At 34.9% G+C, this 27,670-nt stretch overlaps 1 protein-coding gene and 1 long non-coding RNA gene across 3 annotated transcripts; both read right to left on the minus strand.

Moving 5' to 3' along the window:
* Positions 1 to 14,254: 14,254 nt before the first annotated feature.
* LOC139877621 (uncharacterized) lies at positions 14,255 to 17,676 on the minus strand. Of its 2 annotated transcripts, none has more exons than XR_011768698.1 (3): positions 17,597 to 17,676; positions 15,580 to 16,112; positions 14,255 to 14,630 (listed from the first exon to the last, which is right to left on the minus strand). It is a non-coding gene; the product is annotated as an uncharacterized lncRNA (long non-coding RNA). The 2 variants fall into 2 exon arrangements; XR_011768697.1 differs by having other exon boundaries at positions 15,580 to 16,115; positions 17,597 to 17,651.
* Positions 17,677 to 19,350: 1,674 nt separating this feature from the next.
* Positions 19,351 to 22,819, minus strand: LOC139876344 (probable auxin efflux carrier component 1b). Its single transcript, XM_071863651.1, has 6 exons — positions 21,754 to 22,819; positions 20,345 to 20,621; positions 19,998 to 20,083; positions 19,752 to 19,909; positions 19,584 to 19,660; positions 19,351 to 19,499 (listed from the first exon to the last, which is right to left on the minus strand). The coding sequence occupies exons 1-6, from the start codon at positions 22,817 to 22,819 to the stop codon at positions 19,433 to 19,435; spliced, it is 1,731 nt and encodes a 576-aa protein (XP_071719752.1). The 3' UTR covers positions 19,351 to 19,432.
* Between the last annotated feature and the right edge of the window lie 4,851 nt (positions 22,820 to 27,670).

Here is a 27,670-nt window from a genome sequence, read left to right on the forward strand (position 1 = left end):
AATTATCGCACTTTTATTTATTGTTATTGTATTTAATTGCACTTCTAATTATCGCACCTTTATTTATTGTTATTGTATTTAATTGCACTTTTAATTATCGTACTTTTTAATTATCGCAATTTTATTTTATCGCACTTTTATTTATCGCAATTTCATTATCGTTATTTACTTTACGCTTTAAATTAAGTCTTGTATTTATTTTTAATATTTTGCATTAGGTTTTAACTCCGACTAAAGTTTTAAAATCGACAAACCGGTCATTAAACGGTAAAAACTCCCCTTTAAAATAATAATATTACTTATATATATATTTGTATTTTTATAAATTAAACTAATATAGTGTTAAGCTTTGTTTAAAGATTTTTTCCTTGTGGAACGAACCGGACTTACTAAAAACTACACTACTGTACGATTAGGTACACTGCCTATAAGTGTTGTAGCAAGGTTTAAGTATATCCATTCTATAAATAAATAAATATCTTGTGTAAAATTGTATCGTATTTAATAGTTTTTCCTAGTAAAATATAAGCTATTTCATATACACCTCGCATAACATCAAGCATTTTTGGCGCCGCTGCCGGGGAACTTAAAATCTAGCTTAAAAGCCGGAAGCGCAACGCTAATATATGAAAAAAAAAGATTTTTATTTTTAGTTTACTTTTATAAAAATACGTTTTTGTAAAAATACGTTTTAAATATTCGAAAATATAAAAAGAAAAACAAAAATATAAATATTTTTAAGAGTTTGTTAAATATTTAAGTTTTATAAAGTTTCTTTATTTTTATTTTATAAAAATATAAGTTTTATTTAAATATTTTGTGTTTATTTAAAACATAAAAAAAATCGAGAAAAAATATATATAAAAATTTAGTTTTAAGATTTTTATTTATAAAATTATAAAATATTTCTATTTTTATTTTAGTTTTTAAAATATAAGTTTTATTAAATTTAAATAAATATATTAATTAAATTAAAAACAGAAAAAAAAACTGACCTGTCGAAATTAACCTGCGCCTCTTTTGGACCTGCAACCTCCGCGACTTGCGGAGGTATTGAACTGGTTCAACCGCGACTCGCGGAGTTCTCTCTGACAGGCCACAGGAAGCCCTAATCTGCATTAATTACGGGTTTTTATTATTATTATTTAAATTAAACCCTAATTAGGGTATTTTTATTATATAATTTAGTTTTTATTTTTATTTTGTATTTTTAGTTAAATTAGTTTAATTAAATTGTAAAATTAATAGTTTTATAAAATAAATAATATAAAAATAATATTTTTATAAAAATTGTACTTTTTATAACTTTTAGTATATTTTTATATTTTGTCCCTTTTTAATTGTTTTAGCGTAATTTTTTGTATTTTTTGCTCGTATTTAGTTTTAAATATAGTTTTTGCCATAGTTATTTTTATTTCTAGATTTTTAGGCTTTGCCGTAAAATCCCTTAAGTGCTTTTTCTTTAGACTAAGATTTAGGTGCTTTAGAATTTTGCGACGTTTTTTTTAAGTTATTGCCATTTGGGATATAGTTTTACTTGTAAGTTTTAATATTTTTAGACGCAACTTTTAGTTTTTAGTTTTTAGTTCTTTTTTAAGTTTCAACGAGCTACTTTCTTATTTTTTTTATTTTTCGACGCCTTTTACCTATGTATCAATTATCACTCCAATTAGTAATCTCAATTTACAATTTTAATTTTAAGTTAGTGATAGTAATAAGGTTGGGTTAGTCGAGTGTTTTTAAGTTTTATAGTCACTCTTTTTCTTTCTTATTTTTCGACGCCTTTTATTTTTCCACCCTTTTCTTTTTCGATTTTTTCGACGCGCTCTTTTTCTTTCTTATTTCTCGCAATTCTAGTTTTAGGACATAGATTTTTATTCTGCTTCTTATCTAAATTTCTTAAAATTACGAAAATTTATTTTAAGTGGTTAAATTCATAGACATCAAAATTTTCTGGTTCGTAGTAATAGTTGGATTTGTACGTGGACCGGGTTATTGGAGCCAAACAGTACTCAATTATATTGAGACCAAACGAATCCTGCCCCTCTGCTGCATCTTTTGGCTATTCGAAACGTGGGCAAAATCAGAAAAGTCTATTAATTGGATAACTTATATAATTTTTCTTTCCTTTTAAAAACTAGTAGGATATTCAGTGAATGCACCGAGCAAGACGTTCACCACCTTTTGTACGTTCACCACCTGTAACTCGATCAAGACATCTAGAAAATATTGTCGCCGTTGATTTTTCTTTAGAATCGTCATCCAGTCGACCAAGTACTCTAATTCAAATTTCCGATAATCCATTTTTTGAACCCGACCTCACAATTGAAAATCCGGAGAATATTCACGGACAATTCATAGATCCTGAACCATTAATTTTTCCTCCGGAACCACCAATCATTCAAACAGAGATTGTTGAGGAACGAACCATTAAATCAGAATCCTCTAGTGATTCAGATTCAACAAATTCAATTATGGAGAATCTGGAACCTTTAAGTATGGAAGACCGAATGAGAGCTAAACGCACTGGCCAAGGTCACGCAATTACTCATCCTGACATTAATGCGCCAGATTATGAAATCAAAGGACAAATTCTACACATGGTGACTAATCAATGCCAATTTAGTGGTGCGCCGAAGGAAGATCCAAATGAACATCTTCGTACCTTTAATAGGATCTGCACTCTATTTAAAATAAGAGAAGTTGAAGATGAACAGATATATCTCATGTTATTTCCCTGGACTTTAAAGGGAGAAGCCAAAGATTGGTTGGAATCGTTACCTGAAGGGGCGATTGATACATGGGACGTTTTAGTTGAAAAATTTCTTAAACAATTCTTTTCGGCATCTAAAGCCGTAAGACTTCAACGAGAAATTGTTACGTTCACACAGAAACCGAATGAAACTCTATATGAGGCGTGGACAAGATTTGGAAAGTTATTAAGAGGATGTCCGCAACATGGTTTAGACACCTGTCAAATAGTGCAAATATTCTACCAAGGACGCGACATTACTACAAGGAAAGACATCGATATAGCAGCTGGTGGTTCCATTATGAAGAAAACAGAAACTGATGCTTACAAAATTATTGATAACACTGCTTCCCACTCACATGAGTGGCACCAAGAAAAAGATATCGTTAGATCATCTAAAGCAGCTAGAGCCGATTCTAGCCATGACTTAGATTCCATTTCCGCAAAGATAGATGCTGTCGAGAGACGAATGGAAAAGATGACTAAAGATATCCACTCAATACGAATTAGTTGTGAGCAGTGTGGAGGAACACATTTGACAAAAGATTGTCTCAGTATTGAACTAACAATGGAACAAAGAGAGAATATTTCATACATAAACCAAAGGCCTGGAAATAATTATCAGAATAATTATCAACCACCAAGACCAATTTATAATCAAAACCAGAATTATAACCGAAATATTCCATACAACAACTAACAAGGTCCTAGTAATCAACAAGTATCCAACAATACTTACAACCAGCAAAGACCTAATTTTCAAAACAAACCATCACAAACCGGTGATAAAAAGCCGAATTTAGAAGATATGATGACGAAGCTAGTTGAAACTAAAACGCAGTTTTTCACATCTCAGAAACAAACCAATGAACAAAATGCTCAAGCATTTAGAAATCAACAAGCTTCTATTCAAAATTTGGAACAAGAAGTAAGTAACCTAGCAAGGTTAATAGGTGAAAGAAAACCGGGAAGTCTATCTAGTGATACAAATGCTAACCCCCGGAATGAAATAGCTAAAGCCATTATCACAAGAAGTGGTACAACACTTAAACCACCTGAAATACCTGTAACTTCTGATGAAGCTATTCCTACTCCACAAGAACCACAGCCTGAGCAAGATAAGGAAACAGAACTGGTAGTTGAAAAGGTTAATGAAGATAACACAGTTAAAGCTAAACCTTATGTTAAACCATACCAACCACCACTTTCTTACCCGAGTAAAATGAAGAAAGAAAAACTTGAAGCCGAGCAATCCAAATTCTTGGATATGTTTAAACAGATAAATGTAAATCTTCCTTTCATTGATGTAATTTCAGGAATGCCTAGATATGCTAAATTTCTGAAAGATCTAATCTCAAATAAAAAGAAAATGGAAGAACTCTTGGCCGTTACTATGAATGCTAATTGTTCAGCAGTGCTGTTGAATAAGATACCAGAAAAACTATCTGATCCAGGAAGTTTCACAATTCCATGTTTTCTGGGTAGTCTTAGTTCAATAGAAGCATTGGCAGACTTAGGTGCTAGTATAAATTTAATGCCGTATTCACTATACGCTAAACTAGACCTTGGAGAATTGAAACCAACAAGAATAAGCATACAACTAGCCGATCGATTAATAAAATATCCTAGAGGGATAATGGAGAACATGCTATTTAAAGTTGGTACTTTAGTATTTCCAGTAGATTTTGTTGTTCTGGACATGGAAGAAGATTCTCAAGTTCCTCTCATATTAGGAAGACCATTCTTAAACACGGCTAAAGCAATGATAGACGTGTTTGGTAAGAAACTGACTCTAAGTATAGAGGACGAGAGTGTTACCTTTTCAGTTGATAGAGCAATGCAACAACCGCAATCTGCAGATGATACATGTTATTATATTCAAACTATAGATTCACATGCAGAATTGTTAGAAGAATTTCCAGAATTACAAGGAACAGGAGAATGTTCTTTAGGAGAAGGAACTGAACCAATTGATGAAACTGAAATGTTAGCTACACTAATAGCTAATGGATATGAACCAACAACAGAAGAAATTCAAATGTTAAAAGAAGAAGACAGATATCGATACAAATCATCGATAGAAGAACCACCAACATTAGAGTTAAAGTCACTTCCAAACCATTTGGAATATGCTTATTTACATGGTGAATCTGAATTACCTGTAATAATATCGTCTTCTCTTACTGAAAATGAGAAATCACAACTCATTTATGTGTTAAAAGCTCATAAACCTGCCATTGCATGGAAAATTCATGATATTAAAGGAATAAGTCCTTCGTATTGCACACATAAAATTCTTATGGAAGAAGGTCATAAAACGTATGTGCAACGCCAACGAAGACTAAATCCTAATATGCAAGATGTAGTTAAAAAAGAAATTATTAAACTGCTAGATGCAGGTTTAATTTATCCAATTTCTGATAGTCCATGGGTAAGCCCAGTTCAATGCGTGCCTAAGAAGGGTGGCATGACTGTCATCACAAATGAGAAAAATGAGCTTATTCCAACTAGGACTGTAACAGGATGGCGTGTATGTATTAATTATAGAAAATTAAATGACGCCACCAGAAAAGATCACTTTCCCTTACCTTTCATTGATCAAATGTTGGAAAGATTAGCCGGAAATAGTTACTATTGTTTTCTTGATGGATTTTTCGGATACTTTCAAATTCCAATAGCACCCGAAGACCAAGAGAAAACCACATTCACGTGCCCTTATGGTACTTTTGCTTACAAACGCATGCCATTTGGACTTTGCAACGCCCCTGCAACCTTTCAAAGGTGCATGATGGCGATTTTTCACGACATGATAGAAGAATGCATGGAAGTTTTCATGGATGACTTTTCAGTCTTCGGTGATACATTTGAATCATGTTTAGTTAATCTGGAACGAATGCTTATTAGATGCGAACAATCAAATCTAGTTCTTAATTGGGAGAAATGCCATTTCATGGTTAAAGAAGGCATCGTTCTTGGTCATAAAATCTCAAAGGAAGGAATTGAAGTGGATAGAGCTAAAGTAGATGTAATTGCTAAACTTCCACATCCCACCAATGTTAGAGGAGTTAGGAGTTTTCTAGGGCATGCCGGTTTTTACCGACGTTTCATAAAAGATTTTTCTAAAATTGCCACTCCTATGAATAAACTCCTAGAAAAAGATGCTCCATTCATCTTTTCAGATGAATGCATCAAATCTTTCAATATTCTTAAATAAAAACTCACTAATGCACCGATCATGATAACACCAAATTGGAATCTACCGTTTGAACTTATGTGCGATGCAAGTGATTTTGCAATGGGAGCCGTTTTAGGACAAAGGATTGAAAAACGATTTCAACCTATATATTATGCTAGTAAGACGTTACAAGGAGCACAAACGAACTACACAACTACTGAAAAAGAACTCCTTACTATTGTCTTTGCTTTTGACAAATTTCGATCATATCTCGTTCTAGCTAAAACGGTGGTCTATACTGACCATTCTGCTCTTAGATACCTATTTTCTAAACAAGATGCTAAACCACGATTAATCCATTGGATCTTACTCTTACAAGAGTTCGATATTGAAATTCGAGATAAAAGAGGAGCAGAAAATCTCGCCGCTGATCATCTTTCTCGTCTTGAAAATCCCGAATTAGAAGTTCTAAATGAATCGGCCATACAAGACAACTTTCCTGATGAATATCTATTGAAGATAGATTATAATGAAATACCATGGTTTGCAGACTATGCAAACTACTTAGTATGTGGATTCCTTGAAAAAGTATTATCATACCAAAAACGAAAGAAATTCTTCAGTGATATAAAACACTATTTCTGGGAAGATCCACATTTGTTTAAAATTTGTCAAGATGGAATAATACGCCGATGTGTATTCGGAGATGAAGCTAGTAAAATCTTAAACCATTGTCACACAGGACCAACAGGAGGGTATTATGGGCCTCAACTAACAGCAAGAAAAGTTTATGATGCTGGATTCTATTGGCCTACAATTTACAAAGACGCACACCTTCTTTGCAAATCCTGTGATGCTTGTCAAAGGGCCGGAAAAATAAGTCAACGTGATGAAATGCCATAAAATGTCATTCAAGTATGTGAAGTATTTGACATTTGGGGTATTGACTTTATGGGTCCATTTCCAAAATCTCATAATAATCTCTACATTCTCGTAGCCATTGATTATGTATCTAAATGGGCGGAAGCACAAGCTCTCCCAACTAACGATGCACGAGTTGTAGTTAACTTTTTAAAATGTCTTTTTGCAAGGTTTGGAACACCGAAAGCTTTAATAAGTGATCGGGGTACTCATTTTTGTAATAATCAACTTGAGAAAGTTCTTAAAAGATATGGAGTAACTCATAAAATCTCCACCGCTTATCATCCACAGACGAGTGGACAAGTTGAAAATACCAACCGAGCTTTAAAATGTATTATAGAGAAAACCGTAGGATCAAATCCAAAGGAATGGTCCATAAAATTGGAGGATGCACTCTGGGCTTTTAGAACAGCCTACAAAACTCCAATTGGAACCACACCTTTTAGATTCGTTTATGGAAAAGCATGTCATCTTCCAGTAGAAATTAAACACAAAGCATTTTGGGCTTTGAAGACATGTAATCTTGATTTACATGAAGCCGGACGTCTACGGTTAAGTCAATTAAACGAATTAGAAGAATTAAGACATGAAGCATACGAAAATTCGTTAATCTATAAGGAAAGAACGAAGAAATGGCATGATAAAAGAATCAGAAGTTCAAAAGAATTTAAAGGAGACAGAGTTCTTCTTTTCAATTCACGATTCAAGCTATTTTCTGGAACATTGAAATCAAGATGGTCTGGACCATTCATAGTCAAAAGAGTTTTCCCATACGGAACAGTAGAATTAATAAATTCAAATGGGATTGAATTTAAGGTTAATGGTCACAGAGTTAAACACTACATAGATAGTCCAATGGAAGTTGACAACGAAGTTAATCATAATTTCAACACCACAGCTAACTAAGTGTGAGGAGAATCAAGTCTTTAAAGGATAATATGTATTTCTGTTAGAGTTAGATTTTCTGTTTTTGTTTAGTTCTCGAAAATGGAACCCGAATGGTCTTTCCCTAGCAGACCCTAAAGAACTAGTCTTCTCCCCCCATTCTGAATTTTTATTTTTTTAGGTTTTTACGAAATGAAGACTTCCTGTGAACTAAATCATGGTCTAATGCTACACTCTTTGATCACTAAACGTAATAATGACACACTTCCGAGTGAACTGGTATCAGTAACAACCCTAGTTTATTTAGTTTTATTTATTTTATTTTTGTAATATTACTATATTTAGCACTTATGTTGATATTGTAATAGTTTTTATAATTTTCTAACTTTTATTATTAGATTTTAATAATTTTTGAATGTGGGATAATATACCAAACTTCAAAAATATGTATATATGTTTGCAGTTTATCTTATGTACACAACAGGGTAAAACAACGCATTTTCAAAGACTGGCATTAAGTTCAGCAAAAGCAACTAATTTTGACGACAAGATGCAAAATATATGTGAAATAACAACAAGACGGAATGAAAAAATGATGTGCACCATTTATCATTCAACACAAACAACAATATGTTTGGAAACTTTGGTAAAATTTAATCATTTTCTACGCTAATCACCCTCAATAATTTAAATTGTTACTGATTTCTTGCAAATGAGGGCATTGCAAGATCTTAAGTGTGGGAAGGGGTTAAATTCTTTCGGATTTTTAAAATTTTTACTTTATACACTTGGTTACCATTAGAAATACTAGTAAAGCAGTAGTTGTATTAGAATCTAGTGCTCTCTGATAATAAAGAACAGCCCTAGTCTTATATACTGACTACCCAATTCTAGTAAAATTTTTTAAAATTTTTAATTAAATGAACTCAAAATCATGTTTATACATATTTATGAACGATAAAACTAGGTGTTAACACCGAAATTATTGTTACCTTAGAAAGGACATAAATTGAGAGACAAACCAAAATGTTAGAATTCATTTAAAATGGAATAGAGGACAATAAAAAGGAAAATAAAAGCCAAGTGTGGGAAAATTTACCAAGTTATTTTAAACATATGTCACATATTTCTGTAACAAATAACTGAAAATACTTTTGCTTTGGACTAAACTAAAAAGTTTTACCCGATTTACTGTAAGAAAGATGGATCTACACGATGAATCAATTCCATCATTAAAAGGAAGTAAAGTCTTCCGAAAAAAGAAACGCGCTTCTTGATTTAGGTCATGAAGTTGTCGTCCAGACCAGCTGTAGGTTGACGAAAAATCTAGAAAAGTCATCACTAAAATCAGCAGGAAATTCACGGACCTCAGCATCAAACAGGGTCGCCAAGTGGTCAGACTTATCTTAACCATGAGAGGATCTGTCTTGTAAAATGGGGAGGACGCCGTGCAAATTAGCTGGATAAGACTAATGAATCAGATCCCCAGAAAGGATAATCTCCTTAAAGATCAAAAATCAGCTTTTAAGACTGATATTACTCAATCCTTGATATTGACTTTAAAGATTGAGAATTCAAACTCATGGAATTCGATGATATCTAAACTCGAGCTTGAACGAGAAAATATTTTGATCAAAATTACAAACCGATTTGTTTTCTAAAAACTCATTTTCAATGCGTTCATTACTATTGAACGTAAAATCCTAGGAATTCACCTGGAATTCATTAGGTCACCTGAACCAAATCGGGTGTCAACCGTAAGAACGGTGGTTGCATAGTATGGTCAAAGACAGGATCTTGTGCCAGACCGAAAAATTATAAGGGTGAGCTTTACTATTGCTCCTACAAAGGATAGTAATTGCGTCCGACACGTTATAGACCATAATTAAAAGAATGTCAGGGGACATTGCCTTAACAGTTGCTTGTTCAACGCTTTCCTTTACAACCGGACGGTAGTTTACCGAAAGGTAATATACGGAGCAAGTATACTGGACGTGTTGCTTCCCCAATACAAGGTTAGCAAGTGGGTGACACAAAACCACAAGTTTTGAGCTAAAGTTTTCAAATCTGAAACCCACCAAACCCACAAAAATATTTTGCAAACACCGGTGAAGGGTTATTCCGGAAAACTTATCTAGGGTAAAAGCTAGATTTAATTTTCAAAAGATCAAATGTTTTCATAAAGATCCAATTTCCTTAATGGATCTAAATTTTTATAATCATGTGGGACTGTAAACCATATCGTTACTACCATTGTTCATACCGCCGTATTGAAATCACTAATGTACAAAGTGTGAAGAATAAAGAAGTGATTCTAGTATTTCAAGACTATATTGCTTGAGGACAAGCAACACTCAAGTGTGGGAATATTTGATAATGCTAAAAACGAACATATATTTCATAGCATTATCCCTCAAGAAAGACAAGCTTTTAGTTGCAATTGTTCTATTTACAAGTGATATTCGTTTAAATAATAAAAGGTGAAGACAAAAGACAGATTCGACGAATTGAAGACGCAAACGACCAAAAAGCTCAAAAGTACAAAATACAATCAAAGAGGTTCCAATTATTGATAAGAAACGTCTCGAAATTACAAGAGTACAAGATTCAAAACGCAAAGTACAAGATATTAAATTGTACGCAAGGACGTTCGAAAATCCGGAACCGGGACCAGAGACAACTCTCAACGCTCGACGCAACGGACTAAAAATTACGAGTCAACTATGCACATAAATATAATATAATATTTAAATAATTTTTAAAAATTATTTATATATTATATTTATATTTAAATACCGTCGGCAAATTAAAAGACAAACTTATGTGAGCTGGTTTTACGAACTCCGCGAGTTGCGGAGTTTGAAGGCCAAAAAGGCCGCGACTCGCGGAGATACCCTGGACTAAAATGCCTATAAAAGCTCGCGCATTCTGATCGTAAAAATATCCATATATATCAATCTCTCTATCTATATACGTAATATATATATTTATATTTTAATTTTAATTTTAATTTTAATTTTAATTTTAATTTTAATTCTAATAATAAGGGTATGTTAGCAAATGTTGTAAGGGTGTAAGTCGAAATTCTGTCCGTGTAACGCTACGCTATTTTTAATCATTGTAAGTTATGTTCAACTTTTTTAATTTAATGTCTCGTAGCTAAGTTATTATTATGCTTATTTAATTCGAAGTAATCATGATGTTGGGCTAATTACTAAAATTGGGTAATTGGGCTTTGTACCATAATTGGGGTTTGGACAAAAGAACGACACTTGTGGAAATTAGACTATGGGCTATTAATGGGCTTTATATTTGTTTAACTAAATGATAGTTTGTTAATTTTAATATAAAGATTTACAATTGGACGTTCCTATAAATAATCATATACACTCGATCGGACACGATGGGCGGGGTATTTATATGTACGAATAATCGTTCATTTAACCGGACACGAAAATGGATTAATAGTCACTAGAATTATTAAAACAGGGGTGAAATTATGTACAAGGACACTTGGCATAATTGATAACAAAGTATTAAAACCTTGGGTTACACGCAGTCGATAACCTGGTGCAATTATTAAACAAAGTAATAAAACCTTGTTACAGTTTAAGTCCCCAATTAGTTGGAATATTTAACTTCGGGTATAAGGATAATTTGACGAGGACACTCGCACTTTATATTTATGACTGATGGACTGTTATGGACAAAAACCAGACGGACATATTGAATAATCCAGGACAAAGGACAATTAACCCATGGGCATAAAACTAAAATCAACACGTCAAACATCATGATTACGGAAGTTTAAATAAGCATAATTCTTTTATTTCATATTTAATTTCCTTTATTTTATATTTAATTGCACTTCTAATTATCGCACTTTTATTTATTGTTATTGTATTTAATTGCACTTCTAAGTATCGCACTTTTATTTATTGTTATTGTATTTAATTGCACTTTTAATTATCGTACTTTTTAATTATCGCAATTTTATTTTATCGCACTTTTATTTATCGCAATTTCATTATCGTTATTTACTTTACGCTTTAAATTAAGTCTTGTATTTATTTTTAATATTTTACATTAGGTTTTAACTGCGACTAAAGTTTTAAAATCGACAAAACGGTCATTAAACGGTAAAAAGCCCCCTTTAAAATAATAATATTACTTATATATATATTTGTATTTTTATAAATTAAACTAATATAGCGTTAAGCTTTGTTTAAAGATTTTTTCCCTGTGGAACGAACCGGACTTACTAAAAACTACACTACTGTACGATTAGGTACACTGCCTATAAGTGTTGTAGCAAGGTTTAAGTATATCCATTCTATAAATAAATAAATATCTTGTGTAAAATTGTATCGTATTTAATAGTTTTTCCTAGTAAAATATAAGCTATTTCATATACACCTCGCATAACATCAAGCCACCAGAACGCCTCCAAAACGCGATGGTCCAACGCGGCGATACGGCCACCTTCCGGCGTTTTGGGCTTGCCACCTAGATGCCAACGCCGTTGAGGAGCTTGCGATACAAATGGTCTTAGTTACGGAGTATATAAGTTTATACTTTTTTCATTAAAAAAAAAAAAAAAAACTATACGCTCTGGACGTTTAGTTAGAAGGGCTTTAAGTGGGCCATTTAATTCATAATAGATACGGACTAGTTTCTGGTTCAAATTTAACAGTTAAATTCAGTTTTTGGGCTAATATTTCAGTTAGGTATAGTTTATCTCAGATAATGAGCCATACAAATATCACTCAATTATATCACTGTGACGGTTAAAAAATATACATGTAATGAAAAGGTAAGTAATTGAGTAAGTTACATTATATTATGAACACCGATCTATCATCTATCGTATTAGTTATTTGAATTTTGTTAATGAGTGCCAAGTGATACATATATATTAATTAACTTTAATATGAATTAATAGATCTCTGATTTAACAGATTATCAGAATTTATGTTATGTACAATCAAAGATAAATATAAAATTATATTTATTTATATTTATAAGTCTTAAATAAAAATGTTAATATTAGTTGAAACTAAATACAATGTGTATTTTAACCGTCAAATGTTAATAAAATCCTATTTAATTACGAGTATCTATATTTCAATGGTTATTTCATCTTTGAAAAACAATATTGTATAACAAGAGGGTAAATTTCATCAAAAAGGTATTGAAGCGAATACGAGCATAAAACCCATAAAACTGCCCGAGCTCATCTACACTCGAACAAACTAACAACACGAGCTCACAACATGAAATCGAAACGACAAACTATAACAAACAAATAAACAAACGAAAAATGACAGCGTGAAAAAAACAAGACAAGGGAAACCACAAGATAGTGCCCAAACTACACGTTGAGGAAAGAACCATCTCAAAGTAAACCAAAATACGACGAACTAAACAATTGCTTTTACTCTAATAATCAAACTTCAATTGATTTGATGGCTCAACTTTTGAGGTTGGATTGTTTAAACAAACGGAAGAGAAATGTGCGGGAAACTCTTGTAGAACGCGAGGGTGATGTTGGTGAACGCGTGGTCAGCAAGAGCGCGAGCAAGATGGCTGGAACGCAAAAAAGTGTGTTCAGAGTTTGTCGTTAAAATCTTGTGGATTACGAGCCTATGGTCGTGAAACACGACATCTGCCTTGGCCACCAAGTTTCCAGAATTGTTTTTTTTTAACAGCATTTCGGGATCACCCAGAGGGGACTAAAGCACCAACACGTTCATCTCATGCAGTTGCATAACCCGCCCCAACTGCTCAACTGCTGCGCAGGAGGAAACCCGGCACAATCCGAGGGCATGGGCGGTAAAACCCTCTCCCCCACTGCCCCCGCAACGCGATGTACCGAAGGCACACTTGAGTGAAATTCAAGGGTTAAGAAGCAACCTTGTGTGCAATACTACACCCCACCTCTCGTTAAGGGAGACTGATCACTACCACATGAACTACAACACAAGGTTGAATTGTTTCCTTTTAAGTTTAACTCCTATATATTTTAACTCTAGTCATCTCTAACATTGCGCACGAAAATAATAAAAAAAAATTCTCGGGTTTGCACCAGTGAAACAAACCTTTCTTCATGCAAGTATAGTTAACATACAACCACGTAAAATCTTTGTATCGTTTACATTTTATTTATCGTTTATGCTTAATTATCCATTTGTTGTTATTTGTTAAATCACATGTTTTCTTTGATTGAGGTTCACGATTTCTAATAACATGCTCATACAATACTCGCATCCGTTCTTATTGATTATTGAAACATATTAAATTATTATATACTCAAATATAGATTGTACATAGAGAAAATACTCCGTCAGATTACATTTTATTTTTCAGTTACTTTCCACTCACTAATGTAAAAGCTATAAATAACCAACTTACAACTAATAACCGAGACTAATTTCTTTTTGCCACAAACACTGAAACACACGTTCTAATACCACAACTATTGACCACTATTTAAATACCTAAATTACTCTTAACGAGGTCCTGTCCGCCCGCGCGTTGCGGCAGGATAGTTGGTTTGGCACGATTAGAGTATAAGCGGATATGTTATTTATCGTAGTGTTGGATACTTACATACACAAAATAGATATGATTGTTGTGCTGTTTAGTTAACCGCATACATTCACTTGCGGTCATATAGACATACAAAATAGCTAGTGGTTTTCTGGATATTTTTCAATTCCTTTTTCTTCTTTGTTTCTGTCTTCTTCGTCAGGAAATAGTTGTTTCATTGGGTGTTTCTTGATTGTGCCTCTTCTTTGTTTGGTGTTGGTGGTATTGGCGTCATCATTGTTGGTGGCGTCCTGATGTTGGTGGCGTTGCCCCGGGCGTAATTTGTAGTTTAGGTCTTTGAGCTAAAAACTGTATTATGCAAACATACAAAGGGTTACTAAAGCATCATTTTAATATGTAAGTTAATTACAATACAATTATACACATACAGAAAGCGTTAGTGCCACAATACTATTCTAGACTAACTACAACAATATTACTATAACTGCAACAATGTCACACTTAATAAAAACTGTATTCCCATCAAATCCACATCCAATTTACCATAAGGCCAAGATTTTTAGCATCTTTACTACTCCAATCAACATTCTATTCTACGAAACAAAACATTAAAATCAACTTATATTTAACAAAAAACCCATATGTTTTTAGTGAATTTCTATTTAAATTCGCCAAACTTAAAAAAGCAGGAAATAGATATAACTCTGCATCACGAATAGTAACAACTAAGTTAAAAGCTTAGACGTTATGAAAATACCTTCAACTTGCTGTGTCAATATCTGAAAAATATAAAACAAATACTACAGGTTGAGTATACAGTATGTTATATCTCATATTATAATGTACAGTCCATTGTAGTTGCTAAAGCTAACTAATTAGCTCAATGTAGGAAGTTAACAATTGCATAACAGTACAACATGAAAATATATAACTTATCGCCAATTTACTAATAAAATAAGTAGTGCAAACCATATTACAAATTGTGCTTTATTAGCGATATCCATAATGAACATAAATTTAAAACTAATACCTAAGCGTTCAAGCAAGTGCAAGAAACCTAAAGCAACCTTATCACAAACCACGTTCATGTGTTTAGTAATTAAAATATCAAGCATTTGGGCATTTATATATATGTTCAGGAGAATATGTTCATTAAATTTTATTACATGTTTCTAGTCTAGTAACTCATTTTAATATTTTCGCAAAATACTCTAACAGACAGTTGTCGGTTGTAATTTTCATTTGTATTCAAACAACGCTTATATCAATCAAATATAGAATGCAACAAAAAGTGTACCTTCAAACTTTGGAGGGTGTTCAATTCACAACATAGCAGATACAGTAGACAAATTAAACGTTGCAGTTACTCAATATAACGCCTCTACCAGAGTCTCTTTTTGACACATTTGTTTGATCTAGTGACCTGCAACTTATAACTTGCCCCGCCAAGAAACAAATCCATTTTTTTCTCGTTGCTCAGTTCAGCTCGAAATTCATTCATTCTTATTGGGAGCAATGAGAAATATCAAACACGATCGTTACAATTACTATCTCAAAAACACTATTTTACCTCAATCATCTAATAAGAGAGGTGGATAGCCCGTTCGAGGACAGGACCTAAACTCGGCAGAGTCGCCGCCAGGTCCGAAGATAGCAATGAAGCACCTCCAAAGCAACCGAACTCACAGTATATATGTTGCCCAAAATAACAATTAACGATCGTAGACTGAAGCACAACACAACAAAAGAACAAATAAAATTTAGAATATAAATAAATGAAACTTACTGTTTAACGTAGTCCACTACCACCCACCACCATTGCAATATAATCTGCTATAAAAACAAAAATAACATACTGTTAGTAAACAAACATATCCAATATTAAGAATAAATTAAGAAGTCTACTATTAGCTACACATGTAAAGTAATATGCTATACTATATACTCCAAAGTATAACTCAGATCTAACTTGATACACCACTTTATATTTCTTAAAACAATTTTTGTTGTTCACTTAATCGACCAAACAAATGCACCATAACATTTAACAAAATTTCACATAACAGTTAAAGATACAACTTAATAAGATCATCATGCCACCTAACTGAAATTTGATCATGTTAAATCTAACTGAAAAAGTTGGCAACTATACAAAAAACACATTGTAGCTGCTAATGCGTAAGCACCATAGGTTAAATCATCTTGTAAGAACACAGTAATACATAAACATTGTTAAAGTAGTAAATGATTAAGTGAACATAACTTCAAAGTTCAAACACAGTTCGATAAACCAAACTTCTATTCATTCAATTCAGTATCAATATAATATAGGCGTGATAATTGCCAAATGGAAGAATGAAAACTAAAAAAAAACAATAAAAAGCACCTTTTTTTTAAATTGGCCTTAGAAGCTGTAATATATACAAATGTCATAGTGTAGTATCTAATAAATTTAGAGATACACATATAAAAACTCATGATAATATGGAAGTGACATTCTTGACCTGTAACAATTTAAATAAAGGAGTTGCTAACCATACAGATGTCACATTTTCGTATCTAAAGTAAGATGGTTTTCAAATGCCATGTGATACATGATCATTGATAAAGTATTATCAATAAAAAAGGTTTTTCAATAAGAGTCATTACAACAACAACAACAAAACCCAATACCACATGAGTGGTGTATGGGGGATGTGAGATGTAGACAATCCTTCCCCTATCCGAGAATAAAAACAAGTCATTTCTCCACCCAGAGTGAAACACTCAAAAGTAGAGAAAGTCATCCCTCTCTCTATTCGACGGATAAAGAGATTGCTTCCGAGAGGACCTCCGGCCTTTAAGTAGGAAAAAGTTTTTTAAAAAAAAAAAATAATAAAATAAAAATAAGTAGACACCATGAAAATGGTAGAATCAAATTTCCATGGGTTTTAAATCCTGCCTGGAATTTAATTTAGGCTCTAAGAGTCAGTCAAGTCGCCAATAAATCGACGATTGCTGTCGACTCAATAGAGCCTACAAATATGAGTGTAAAGCAATTGGAAAAACGAACAAACAAATGAATCAATAATTTAAATCCTATCGAAAAATTCCTAGCAATGGATAGCTAAATTAACTTAGCCATTTAGAATAGTGAGTTACACAAACAACACACTTTAACAACAAATTAACATGTACCGTAAGTATAATCACTTTGTAAGGGAAAGTGGTGCATTAACATCCATAAAAAATTAAGTTATTTGGGTAAACATTTCTTTTAAAAAATAATTCATTGCATAATCAATATAGCACAACAGTGAAATTCGAAAACTAACAGATGAAAATTAGCAGCTGAAAAGGGTAATTCTTTTGTGTTGCTGATGTCAATAGCAGAACAGGGATAAGTCAACCAAATTTGTTTCAGGCGTTTGCTTCTGTTTTGGGTTGAAAAAAGACAAAATTGCATGGGGGGTCCCTGTGGTTTGTTCGAAATAACAAACGGAGTACAAAAGAATTTTTTCACCTTGGGGGGTCACTGTGGTTTGCAATAGTTTCACGGGGGGACCAATTGCCTAACACCGTTATCTTTTTCTGTTAACTTTCATCATGTGCATAGCACCCATTGAAACCCTAATTTTACGAACCCCAATTCGTTCATTTCTGTGATTAGCGAACATCATCAACAACTAATTTTGGCAGGGGAAAAAGTTTCCCAGACATATCGATAAATAATTCGTGGCATATGTTTCCTCAATTTGTCTTGGAAAATAGGTATGAGAAAATATAGAAGCAGATGAATGGATGAATTTAGTACTCGTTTGTGTATGAAAAAGATTTGTTAGAGGAAAGTAGAAGCATTAGGAAGTAGACAAAATAAAATAAAAAAGGCGATGGCTACAGTATAACAGTGATTGAGGGCTTCTAGACAATGAGATTGCGGTTCTTTTTACGGTAATTAGTATATGTATAAATAATTATCTATCTATACTACACTAAAATTGTGAATAACGTGGTCTATTTGTGTGCCCACATCACAACTCTTTAGCGAATATCCACGTGCACTCTTGTAACTGCTACTAATATTACTTGCTTCAATTGGGCTCATACACATATTGGGATTTAATTTGGGCGATTCTCGATACCGGACCAGACTTTAGACTTCAAAATTACCCAACATCTAACACAAACAGTAACCATCTAAATTATCATGGATTAAGAAGACGAATCGTTTGGAATGTGTAACATTTCTTTAAAAAAAAAAAATAATAATAATAATAATGTATAAAACAAAATATGAATCTATACTTATTTAGTTTTAGATACATTTAAAAAAATGTCGGGTCGTAGGGGGTAGTTAGGAACAGTGATTACTGGTGGTGGCCAACGAGTTGATGTGTCCAGCCGGAAACAAACAATACGCCGGTCGTCAGTCGTAGGCAGTGCACGTCTCTCCGACATTTTTATTTCCTTTCTTTTACTGAAATTCGTCAGTACTTGTCTCCGTCTGCTCATTCCTCTTTCTTCCTACTTTTATGACTATTTATTTACTGACCCCACTAATTCTATTTACTCTATTTTCATTTTAATATATAGTCGAAAATATTTATGTTATTATTTTAAATAGATTAATTGTTCACTTTTAACAAATTTTGATAAAATAAGATTATAACTTTCATTTATATCATTAAATAATAATATTCAAGGGGTTGTTAATGAGCTTATAAACAAGTTACCATAGCATTATTTTGCAAAATGAGATGTTTTTAAAATTTTAGTGTACTTCCTTCCATTGTTGTCAATTTGTGACTTCAATTGTCATATTTTTTTTGGTTGTTGCTATTTTGTCAGGCAAAACAACTCAATGTTGTTTAATTTAATATCTCACAAAGTCTTGAAATGTAAACTCAATACAAGAGTTGATTAAATTCACAAAACATAATATTTGGAGACAAACATTGTTATAACACGGTGCCAAGCCAATGTCTTAAAATTTTTACTGCTACCAAATTACATTTCTGACCCTTCCAAATGCCCACATTTAACCATCATCTCTAATTTCCTCTCTTTTTTACTCTTTCAGTAAAAGGTTAACAAAATGGTAAATTTCAAAAAGTTAAAGAGGAACCCAAAAAAACCTTCTTCACATAGGACAAAAGTCAAAGCGCATTCATTCAAAGCCCCAAAACAATGTAGTACACCAGAGTGATTGGCAGTGCAATCAACATTCCAAATATAACTCTGCATCAGAGACATGTAACTCATGCATTACACATTGTACTAAAGCATACTTGTTTTATAACATGAAAGTGAAACAAAACTCACCCTGTGCTAAGTATCTCAGGATGAACATTGTACTCTTTAGCAAACACAAAAGGGACAATTCCTTGAGGTAGAGCAGCCTGTTTAATTCAATAGCAACCACAAATTCTTTAGTCAAAATAAAAGTCTAGACTTTGACTTTCAATAGTCAATTCAAGTTTTTAGCATTACCTGAACAATAGCAACATGTAGCAGTGTTCCTTCTAGTCTAAAGGCCATCGAGGCAGCTGTCATGACAGCCGGTCCAACTATGAAACGGACCGCCATCGCGAAGACTGCAACCGAGTTCCCACAAGCTATAATTTTGGGTTGCAATGCCATGAACAAACCTGCAAAAAGACACATTTGCCCTCTTCTAAATGAAGAAAAATGTACACATAATTGAGCTATCTTGATTTTATTTAACATCCAACATACCAAGACTAAACATCGCCATGCCGAGACCAGCATCAGATAAAATCGCTATGGATTTTGCAACGATTGCCGGCATTACAACATTCCACCTACAAACAAACAAAACGACATGAATACTTCTTCGGTTAAAATAATTTTCGGATTTCTCTAATGACGGCCACAAGGATTGTCGTTAACATGCATTAAGTCATTGTACATGGCCAGTTACTACTTAGTAGTCAATATTATTATGAAGTTATCATGGTACAATATCTTAAAGCATGTTAATGGCAACCTCAAAGGCTGTCATTAGCAAAATCTATAATTTTTTTTTTTATCTACTTGGTAACCAAAAAAAAGTGGAAATTTACTTGAATGAGACTAAGGACCAAGTGAGGCCAATGAGACTTGAATACGTGTTAGGATTTCGGATAAGTTTACGCCAGACCATGATCAAAATGAGTCGAGTCATGACACTAGCAGGTGGCATTGAAGCGGCCTTCGTTTCACCATGAGGGCTACCCTTTGGATGGAGCTCGGCGGTTGAGCTAGAGTCAAGTTTAGATACAGCTGATGCTTCATGGTTTACTCCATTCGGGCCTGGTTGGTTGCCGAAACTGAACTCATTTCGTCCAAAACCATCATAATCTAAACAGATTAACATAAATAGAAATTAGTGAATAAAATATATCAAACTAAATCAACCGGTTAGATTTATAATATGAAAAGGACAGAAGTTTAGTACTTTATGGATGTTTTCTATATTTGTATAGATGTACACTTGAGATAATAATGGTAAAGAGAATGGAATCACATGTTCAAAGGGATGAAAAATGATGCCCATGTATGTATAGATACTTCATCTTTTAAAGCGAGATTTAAACAAGAATGTTAAACACATCAAATTAATATATTAACATAAAACAACAAAGAATACAAGATTTAATGAAACAAAAAGACCATGATTTTTATTGCAAAGAATGTATGACTAAAATCACACCAAACGACTTCCAAAATAAACCTTCACATTAATGATTGTAACAACATTTTTAAAACACTAATCATTCATCTAGAAAACACATGATAACTAATATGACCAAACAAGTCCAATGTTGACCTTCTGGGACCAAATTATTGAAGAATTAAAATAACAATTTAACATCATCTATAAATTATAATGAAACAAAAGGTCCAGGATAAGAAGACATGCATGGCTAAGCTTTGAGGGCACTCCAACATAATAAAAAACTTAACACAACCAACCAAACAAACCATTAAATCTTGGAAATAAGTGGACCATGCCCAAAATTTAGGCGAGTCTTAATTTCACATGTTATATAAAACAAGAGTAAATCTTTAACAATTACTGTAACAATAAGAATCTATAACAATAGAAGAATAAGAAACAGACAACAAAATCAAAATAGACCCAATCTTGATGATACAAAAGAAAATCTTGAATATATATACCTCAAAATTCCAACTGAGATTAGCATCATGAATATTCAGGTAACCAAGAATAATTTTTTAAGATAAAGGGACATATTCTAAAGTAAGAAGACACCCATACAATTATTACTCTCATTGTAATTGTATTGTATAATTGTAAAATATCCATTAAAATATAAATATAAATAATGGATTAAAAGATAACACAAAAGTGACCTTTAATCCCTAAGATTAAGAAGCTTTATATATAAAACTAACACACAAAATAAGCAATTGAATTATAGTATACACAGACAAAAATATTAAAAAAAAAGAATAAAAAAAATCAAACCTTTATTGTGGGGTACACCTCCAAGATCATTCCCATACTCAGCACCTCTAAACACATGAATCCCACCTTCAGAAACTGGTGAAGCACTTGAACTCCATACAAACATATGCAAATCTTTCCCACCGTCACCGCCTTTCTTTTTTCCGGCAGGTAAGTTCGCCGGAGCAGGATACCCTGCACTCCCTGTCCCATTAACTTTACCACTTTCTTCATCATACCCACCAAAATTTGACCCTCTAGGACTAACCCCATTTTTACCATTTACCATTGAGTAAAAATCAGTATGGTTAAAACTAGACCCTCTTGGTGTAGGGTTTCTTGATGACTGCAATGAGTAAATTTCAGCATTTGTTAAGTTTGATAGTCTGGGAGTTAATGACACGCCGGAGTTCATGCCGCCGCGTGACTGCCGGGAAAAAATTTCCGATCTTGAACTGGTGGACTTCCGTACAGTCACATGTAACTTACCATCATCACCAATTTCAGCTTCTGTTTGTAAAGGCTCTTTACCATCAAGTGATAAAATGTCTGAATCAACTCTGAATGAGATTATTGATCCAGCAGTGTCTGGAAACTGTTCAGCAATTAGTAGTCTAGCACCTCTATACTCAAACAAAAACAGCATTAAAGTGTACCAAATAATGCACTGTAACACAACAATTTGGACCATTAAACTGCCTGAAAAATCACCATACATTCCTTTTAAAAGTGGGATTCCCATAACAAGTGTGTTTGGTAACGTTGATAAAGAAAATAGAGTAATTGACCATTCTAAAGAACCTCTAGCACTTAATCTTGACCAAAAAGCTAAAACTATTAGTACTATGAGTTTTTGAAGTGTGTCAGCAGCTAAGAATCTTGTGTTCATAGTGTAAGGATTGTTGGTTGAAATGAAGTGAAATGAGAGTAATGGAACAGCAAAAAGAGCTACAAATCTGTTGATTCCCGAACATTGATCTGGGGTGAAAATTTTCCACCATTTTACTGAACCATAAGCTAAAATCATAGCAACATAGAGTGGAACAACTGCAGTAAGAACATGGTAAAGATCAGTACCAGTAATCATCTTTTTTAAAAATTTAAACACACCCAGATGATATGAAGTTGTGAAGAACAAAACCCAGAAAGGAATATTGTGAAATTTCGTTTAAGTAAAAAATATTAGGGTTTGAAGATGTTCCATGAAATGAAATGACATAAATCTTTTTAGGATGAAAAGATGAAAAAGGTGAGAATGGTTTTAAGGGAGTTGAAAAGATGAGGAGAAAGGGGGGAAAGTAGAGATGTGATGTGTTATATTTATTGAAATTAGTAATAAGCAGACAAAGAAATAAAAGCTCTATCTTTTTTATGATAGAAAAAGAGAAAAAAAGGAGGCTTAAGACAGTGGACAATAACATACTAGCATAGAGTTAATGATATTTGAAACTTGTCCATATTGTAAAAAGATGTGCTTATTATTATTTTAATACGGAGTATTAGAGTATTTCTTTTCACTTTATTAGTTGTTACTCATGTAAAAAAATTGTAAAGGTAACAAGTAATCTAATCTAATCTAAAACAGTATAAAAAATATATATATATTAAGAAGAGAAAAAAATCAACTTCGGATTATAATTTCATGTTTATTTGCCAAGAAATTTGATGGATGACAAATTTACCACTTGAAGTCACTAAAAATAACAAGTGAGAATAAACAAGAATAAAGATGTTTTATTAATTGTGAGCCTACAACTTAATGGGAGATCGAATCTACTTTGAAGATTAATGATACCTAGATTAATGATACCGCAACCCGCATGCGCACCTCATATGCATGCGGGCGCTTAATAGTGTGCGTATGCGTGTGCTTGTGTGCGCTATGCGGTATGCGGATTGTATCTGATTCCTTTGTTCCCGGTACGGCGGTTGCTTAGCTGTCAAGTAAATATCTTTTCCATAATTATATCCGTGATTCGGGGGAGTCAGTTATGGATGAGATTAACGTGATCTGGGACGGTTCTAGAATTAGGGTTTGCCTATAAATACAAACCCTAATCATCATTTACCAGACACGGCATATTACGTAACTATCGTACACGAGATACATTACGCAAAACAGCATCATTCAGCATTTTTTCAAGGTTAACAGGTTAGTCTTTCGTAAGCTAGTACCTACGACCTTATTTGGGGCCTCTTGATCGACGACCGTTATCAGAGGTGGACTTAATCACTTGGCCACCCCGCCGACATCATCATGTCGGCCAGGGTTATTCACGGTAGCCGGACCGGAGAGCCACGTTCTAAGATCCTTAAACCCCTCCTTATGTATTGAGCATGCATATTAAACCCCACGGTTAAAATATGCATGATCAAGTGGTGCTTTCATTGAGAGTCGAATTAATTCAAGACTGTTTAATTGCTTTTTCTTTTTAAGGTTTTGAATTGTATGACTCGTTATTTACAAAATTTTTGAATTTTTTCTTCAACAGTATCATGACTTCCGAGGAATCATCGGAACATACCCAAACAGATGTTCAGAACGCACCGTCTGGTAGTCAACAGACACCGGTTATGACTACGGGGGCCGCTATTCAGGCGGGGTACACGATATACCCTCAACCTATATCCGGCGAACCCTTTCAGAGGTACAAGCCGATATATTCAGACGGGGTTACACCGCCAAGAGCAAACTCACCAGTCACAACCACGCGGCTGGATTTTTCGTCAGTGGATCCAAGGGTCATCTTTGCAGGCACTAGCGGTGGAACAACGGGGCCGCATGTGGTTTGCTGCGGCCAGGTACCTATTTACAGTACCGCTGTTTCAATACCTCTGCATACGCAGAGCATTCAGCAGAATTCGTCATTTACACCGTTGCAACCTTGGCAACCACCGCGCCCAGTTTCACAATTTTTAACTCCTGCGGATGCGCAGGCGTTACTTAATAGTTGGGGATTTGGTGTCATCCCAGATGCAAACTCTCATTGGGCGCCGATAACAGCGCAGCAGCAAAGCACAACGCATACAGTTGGGCTTTTAAGTGTGTATCCTCAAGTTTCGCAGATATCTGCTCCACAGGTTTCGCTTCCTTTACAGCCACCTGTGTACTCTGCGTCTTCAAGTTATCCCTCTTTTCCAACGCAACAGCCTTGGTTATATCCGCAGACGCAGGGTCAACCTTGGCAAAATGTTCAAGGGCAGGCAAATCTTGCAAGTCAATTCATGCAGGCTGCACCTCCTGATATGGTTCACTTATTTTCACAACCTGACTTTGTTCAGGACATGATGAAGCGTTTCTTTGCAAACTTGAAAGGGGATCCTGTTAAACCACCCTTCGAGCTACCGACTACCTTTGACAAGTTTCCTCCGCATATATCCGCATACCCGTTTCCATCAGCACCAAAGATACCTAGCACGTTGGGTACTTACAATGGCCTAACAGATCCAGATGATTTTTTACAGCGTTTCGAAGGCGCAATGCGCACTCAAGGCTGGGTGGATCCGGTTGCGTGTCTGATATTTCCTATGACACTACAGGGTGTTGCTCGTGAGTGGTTTAATAAGTTGCCGGCGGGTAGTATTGCCGGGTTTATGGATCTGCGGACAAAGTTTTTGCTGCAATATCAGAATCAGAGACCACGCAAGCGCACTCACATTGAATGCCATGACATCGTGCAGAAGTCCAAGGAATCTTTGGGCGAATTTCTCACAAGGTATACTAATGAGTGCCTGCGTATACCAGATCTCAAACCAGAGCAACAGATTTCCGGACTCATACATGGTATAAACTCAGAACGTCATCCAACACTGGTAAGGCGTCTGCGCCATACAGTCCCAACAACTTATGCTGAGGCGCTTAATGAATGCCACGACTATATGCGGAGTGACGAAGATAATGACATCCCAACAGCTAGCTCACGCAACGAGAGGAAGGACGATGATGATCGTTCGCGCGATCAAAATCGTGGTAACAACTCTCGCGGAAGGTATCCTAGCGGTGGTCCTATCAGGAATGATAAAGGGAAATCAAGTGGCAATTATCGAAACAATAATCAGCGCGGCATCAATAATCAGAACTATGCGCTGCTCAAAAGTTTGTCCAAAACGCCCAAGAAAATTTTGGCAACGGAGCCAGTATGCGCGACCTTCGCGGTTCCAACTCCGCTTACAGAATTTGGCAAGCGGGACAAAACAAAGTATTGTGAATTTCATGACGATTATGGTCACGACACCAATCGGTGTAAAAACTTGATGGAACGGGTTCTGGAGGCGCTTCGCGCGGGTAAATTGGATCATCTAAAACCACCTAAAAAGGATAAGGGAAAGGCCGCAGAAGGGGGTTCGAAGTCTAAAACTTTCGCATGGCAGAAAGTGGACAAAGCGAAAGATGCCGACTTAACCATTAACATGGTTGACGTAGAGAAAATCAGCCAGCAGAGAAAGTACAATGATCACCAAGATTGGGAGCTTCTCCCAATCACTTTCCCTCCTGTAATGTCAATTGATTCTATTAATGAGCCCATTATCATCAAGTGTCACATCCCTGATTGCGGAATTCAGGTTAAGCGCATGCATGTTGACACTGGCAGCGGTGTCGATATTATGTATGAGCATTGTTATCGTTTCCTTCCGGCAGAAGTCAAAGCGCAGTTACGCCAGCCTGATATTACGCTATCAGGGTTTTCCGGAGAAAACTCGTGGCCGCTAGGCCGAATAGAATTAATGGTAGAGCTTGCGGATGACAGGAACCCGCAGATGATCAGGCATGAATTGGTCGATTTTTATGTGGTTCGTTCAACTTCACGATATAACGCACTGCTAGGGAGAAACTTCATACGGCGTTTCAACATCATACCATCGGTAGTGCATGGTTTGATCAAGTTTCCCACAGTAGGATGCGTTGCCATGGTTGCGTCACATCAAACAACCGAGTTGTGTGGCTCAGTTGCGCCTATAAGCACTCCTAGCGTGGGAGAGCAACTGGCAAATTGTGCAGTCATAGCAAATCGCTTGCATCCGGATAAGCGAATTAAAATCAGCGCAGGCTTGTCAGCCGAAGCAAAGGCCAAATTGCATGGAATTTTGTCCGCAAACGCAGATGTTTTCGCGTGGCGTGAGTCAGACATGACTGGGGTTCCGCGTGATATTGCGGAATATAAGTTAAATGTTAATCCATCATTGACACCCGTTAGGCAAAAGAAGCGGCATATGGCTCTAGACCGCAGTGATTGGTTGTGCGCAGAGGTGGACAACCTTGTCAAAGCAAGCATTCTGCGGGAAGTGCGTTATCAGACATGGGTTGCAAATCCTGTATTGGTAAAAAAGGCTGACGGTAACTGGAGGATGTGCGTTGATTTCAAAGATATTAATAAGGCATGTCCCAAGGACAATTACCCTCTCCCGGAGATAGACTGGAAGGTAGAATCACTATCGGGATTTAGGTACAAGTGTTTTCTGGACGCATACAAGGGTTATCACCAAATCTTAAAGGCTGCGGAAGATGAGGACAAGACTACTTTTCATACGCCGCAGGGTATTTATTGTTACACGAAGATGCCTTTCGGTTTAAAGAATGCTGGCGCGACCTATCAGCGTGTAATTGACGCAGCATTCAAGCACCAAATCGGTAGAAATCTTGAAGCGTACGTCGACGACTTGGTAATTAAAAGTAACACCGAAGAAGACATGCTCACGGACATCCTAGAAACGTTTGCATCTCTGCGCAGGATCAACATGAAGCTTAACCCGCTTAAATGTAGTTTTGGGGAAGAGGAAGGCAAGTTTTTAGGTCATGTGGTGACAGCGCGGGGTATCAAGGCCAATCCCAAAAAGATTGAAGCCATTGATAATTTGCCATCTCCGAAGACAAAGAAAGATGTGCAGAGTCTAACGGGGAAGCTTGCGGCTATCACGCGATTTCTGTCGAAAGCCGCAG

The sequence above is a fragment of the Rutidosis leptorrhynchoides genome, chromosome 11 (genome assembly GCF_046630445.1).
Source record: "Rutidosis leptorrhynchoides isolate AG116_Rl617_1_P2 chromosome 11, CSIRO_AGI_Rlap_v1, whole genome shotgun sequence".
Classification (NCBI taxonomy): Eukaryota; Viridiplantae; Streptophyta; class Magnoliopsida; order Asterales; family Asteraceae; genus Rutidosis; species Rutidosis leptorrhynchoides.

Bases quoted from the DNA above. Each gene is read 5' to 3' on its own strand.
- LOC139876344 (XM_071863651.1), bottom strand. From the start codon at position 22,819: ATGATTACTGGTACTGATCTTTACCATGTTCTTACTGCAGTTGTTCCA. The intron at 20,084-20,344 runs GTAAATTTCCAC...GTTTGTTTGTAG, and splicing joins TGGTCCTTAGTCTCATTCAA to GTGGAATGTTGTAATGCCGG. The intron at 19,910-19,997 runs GTATGTTGGATG...GTCTTTTTGCAG, and splicing joins CATGGCGATGTTTAGTCTTG to GTTTGTTCATGGCATTGCAA.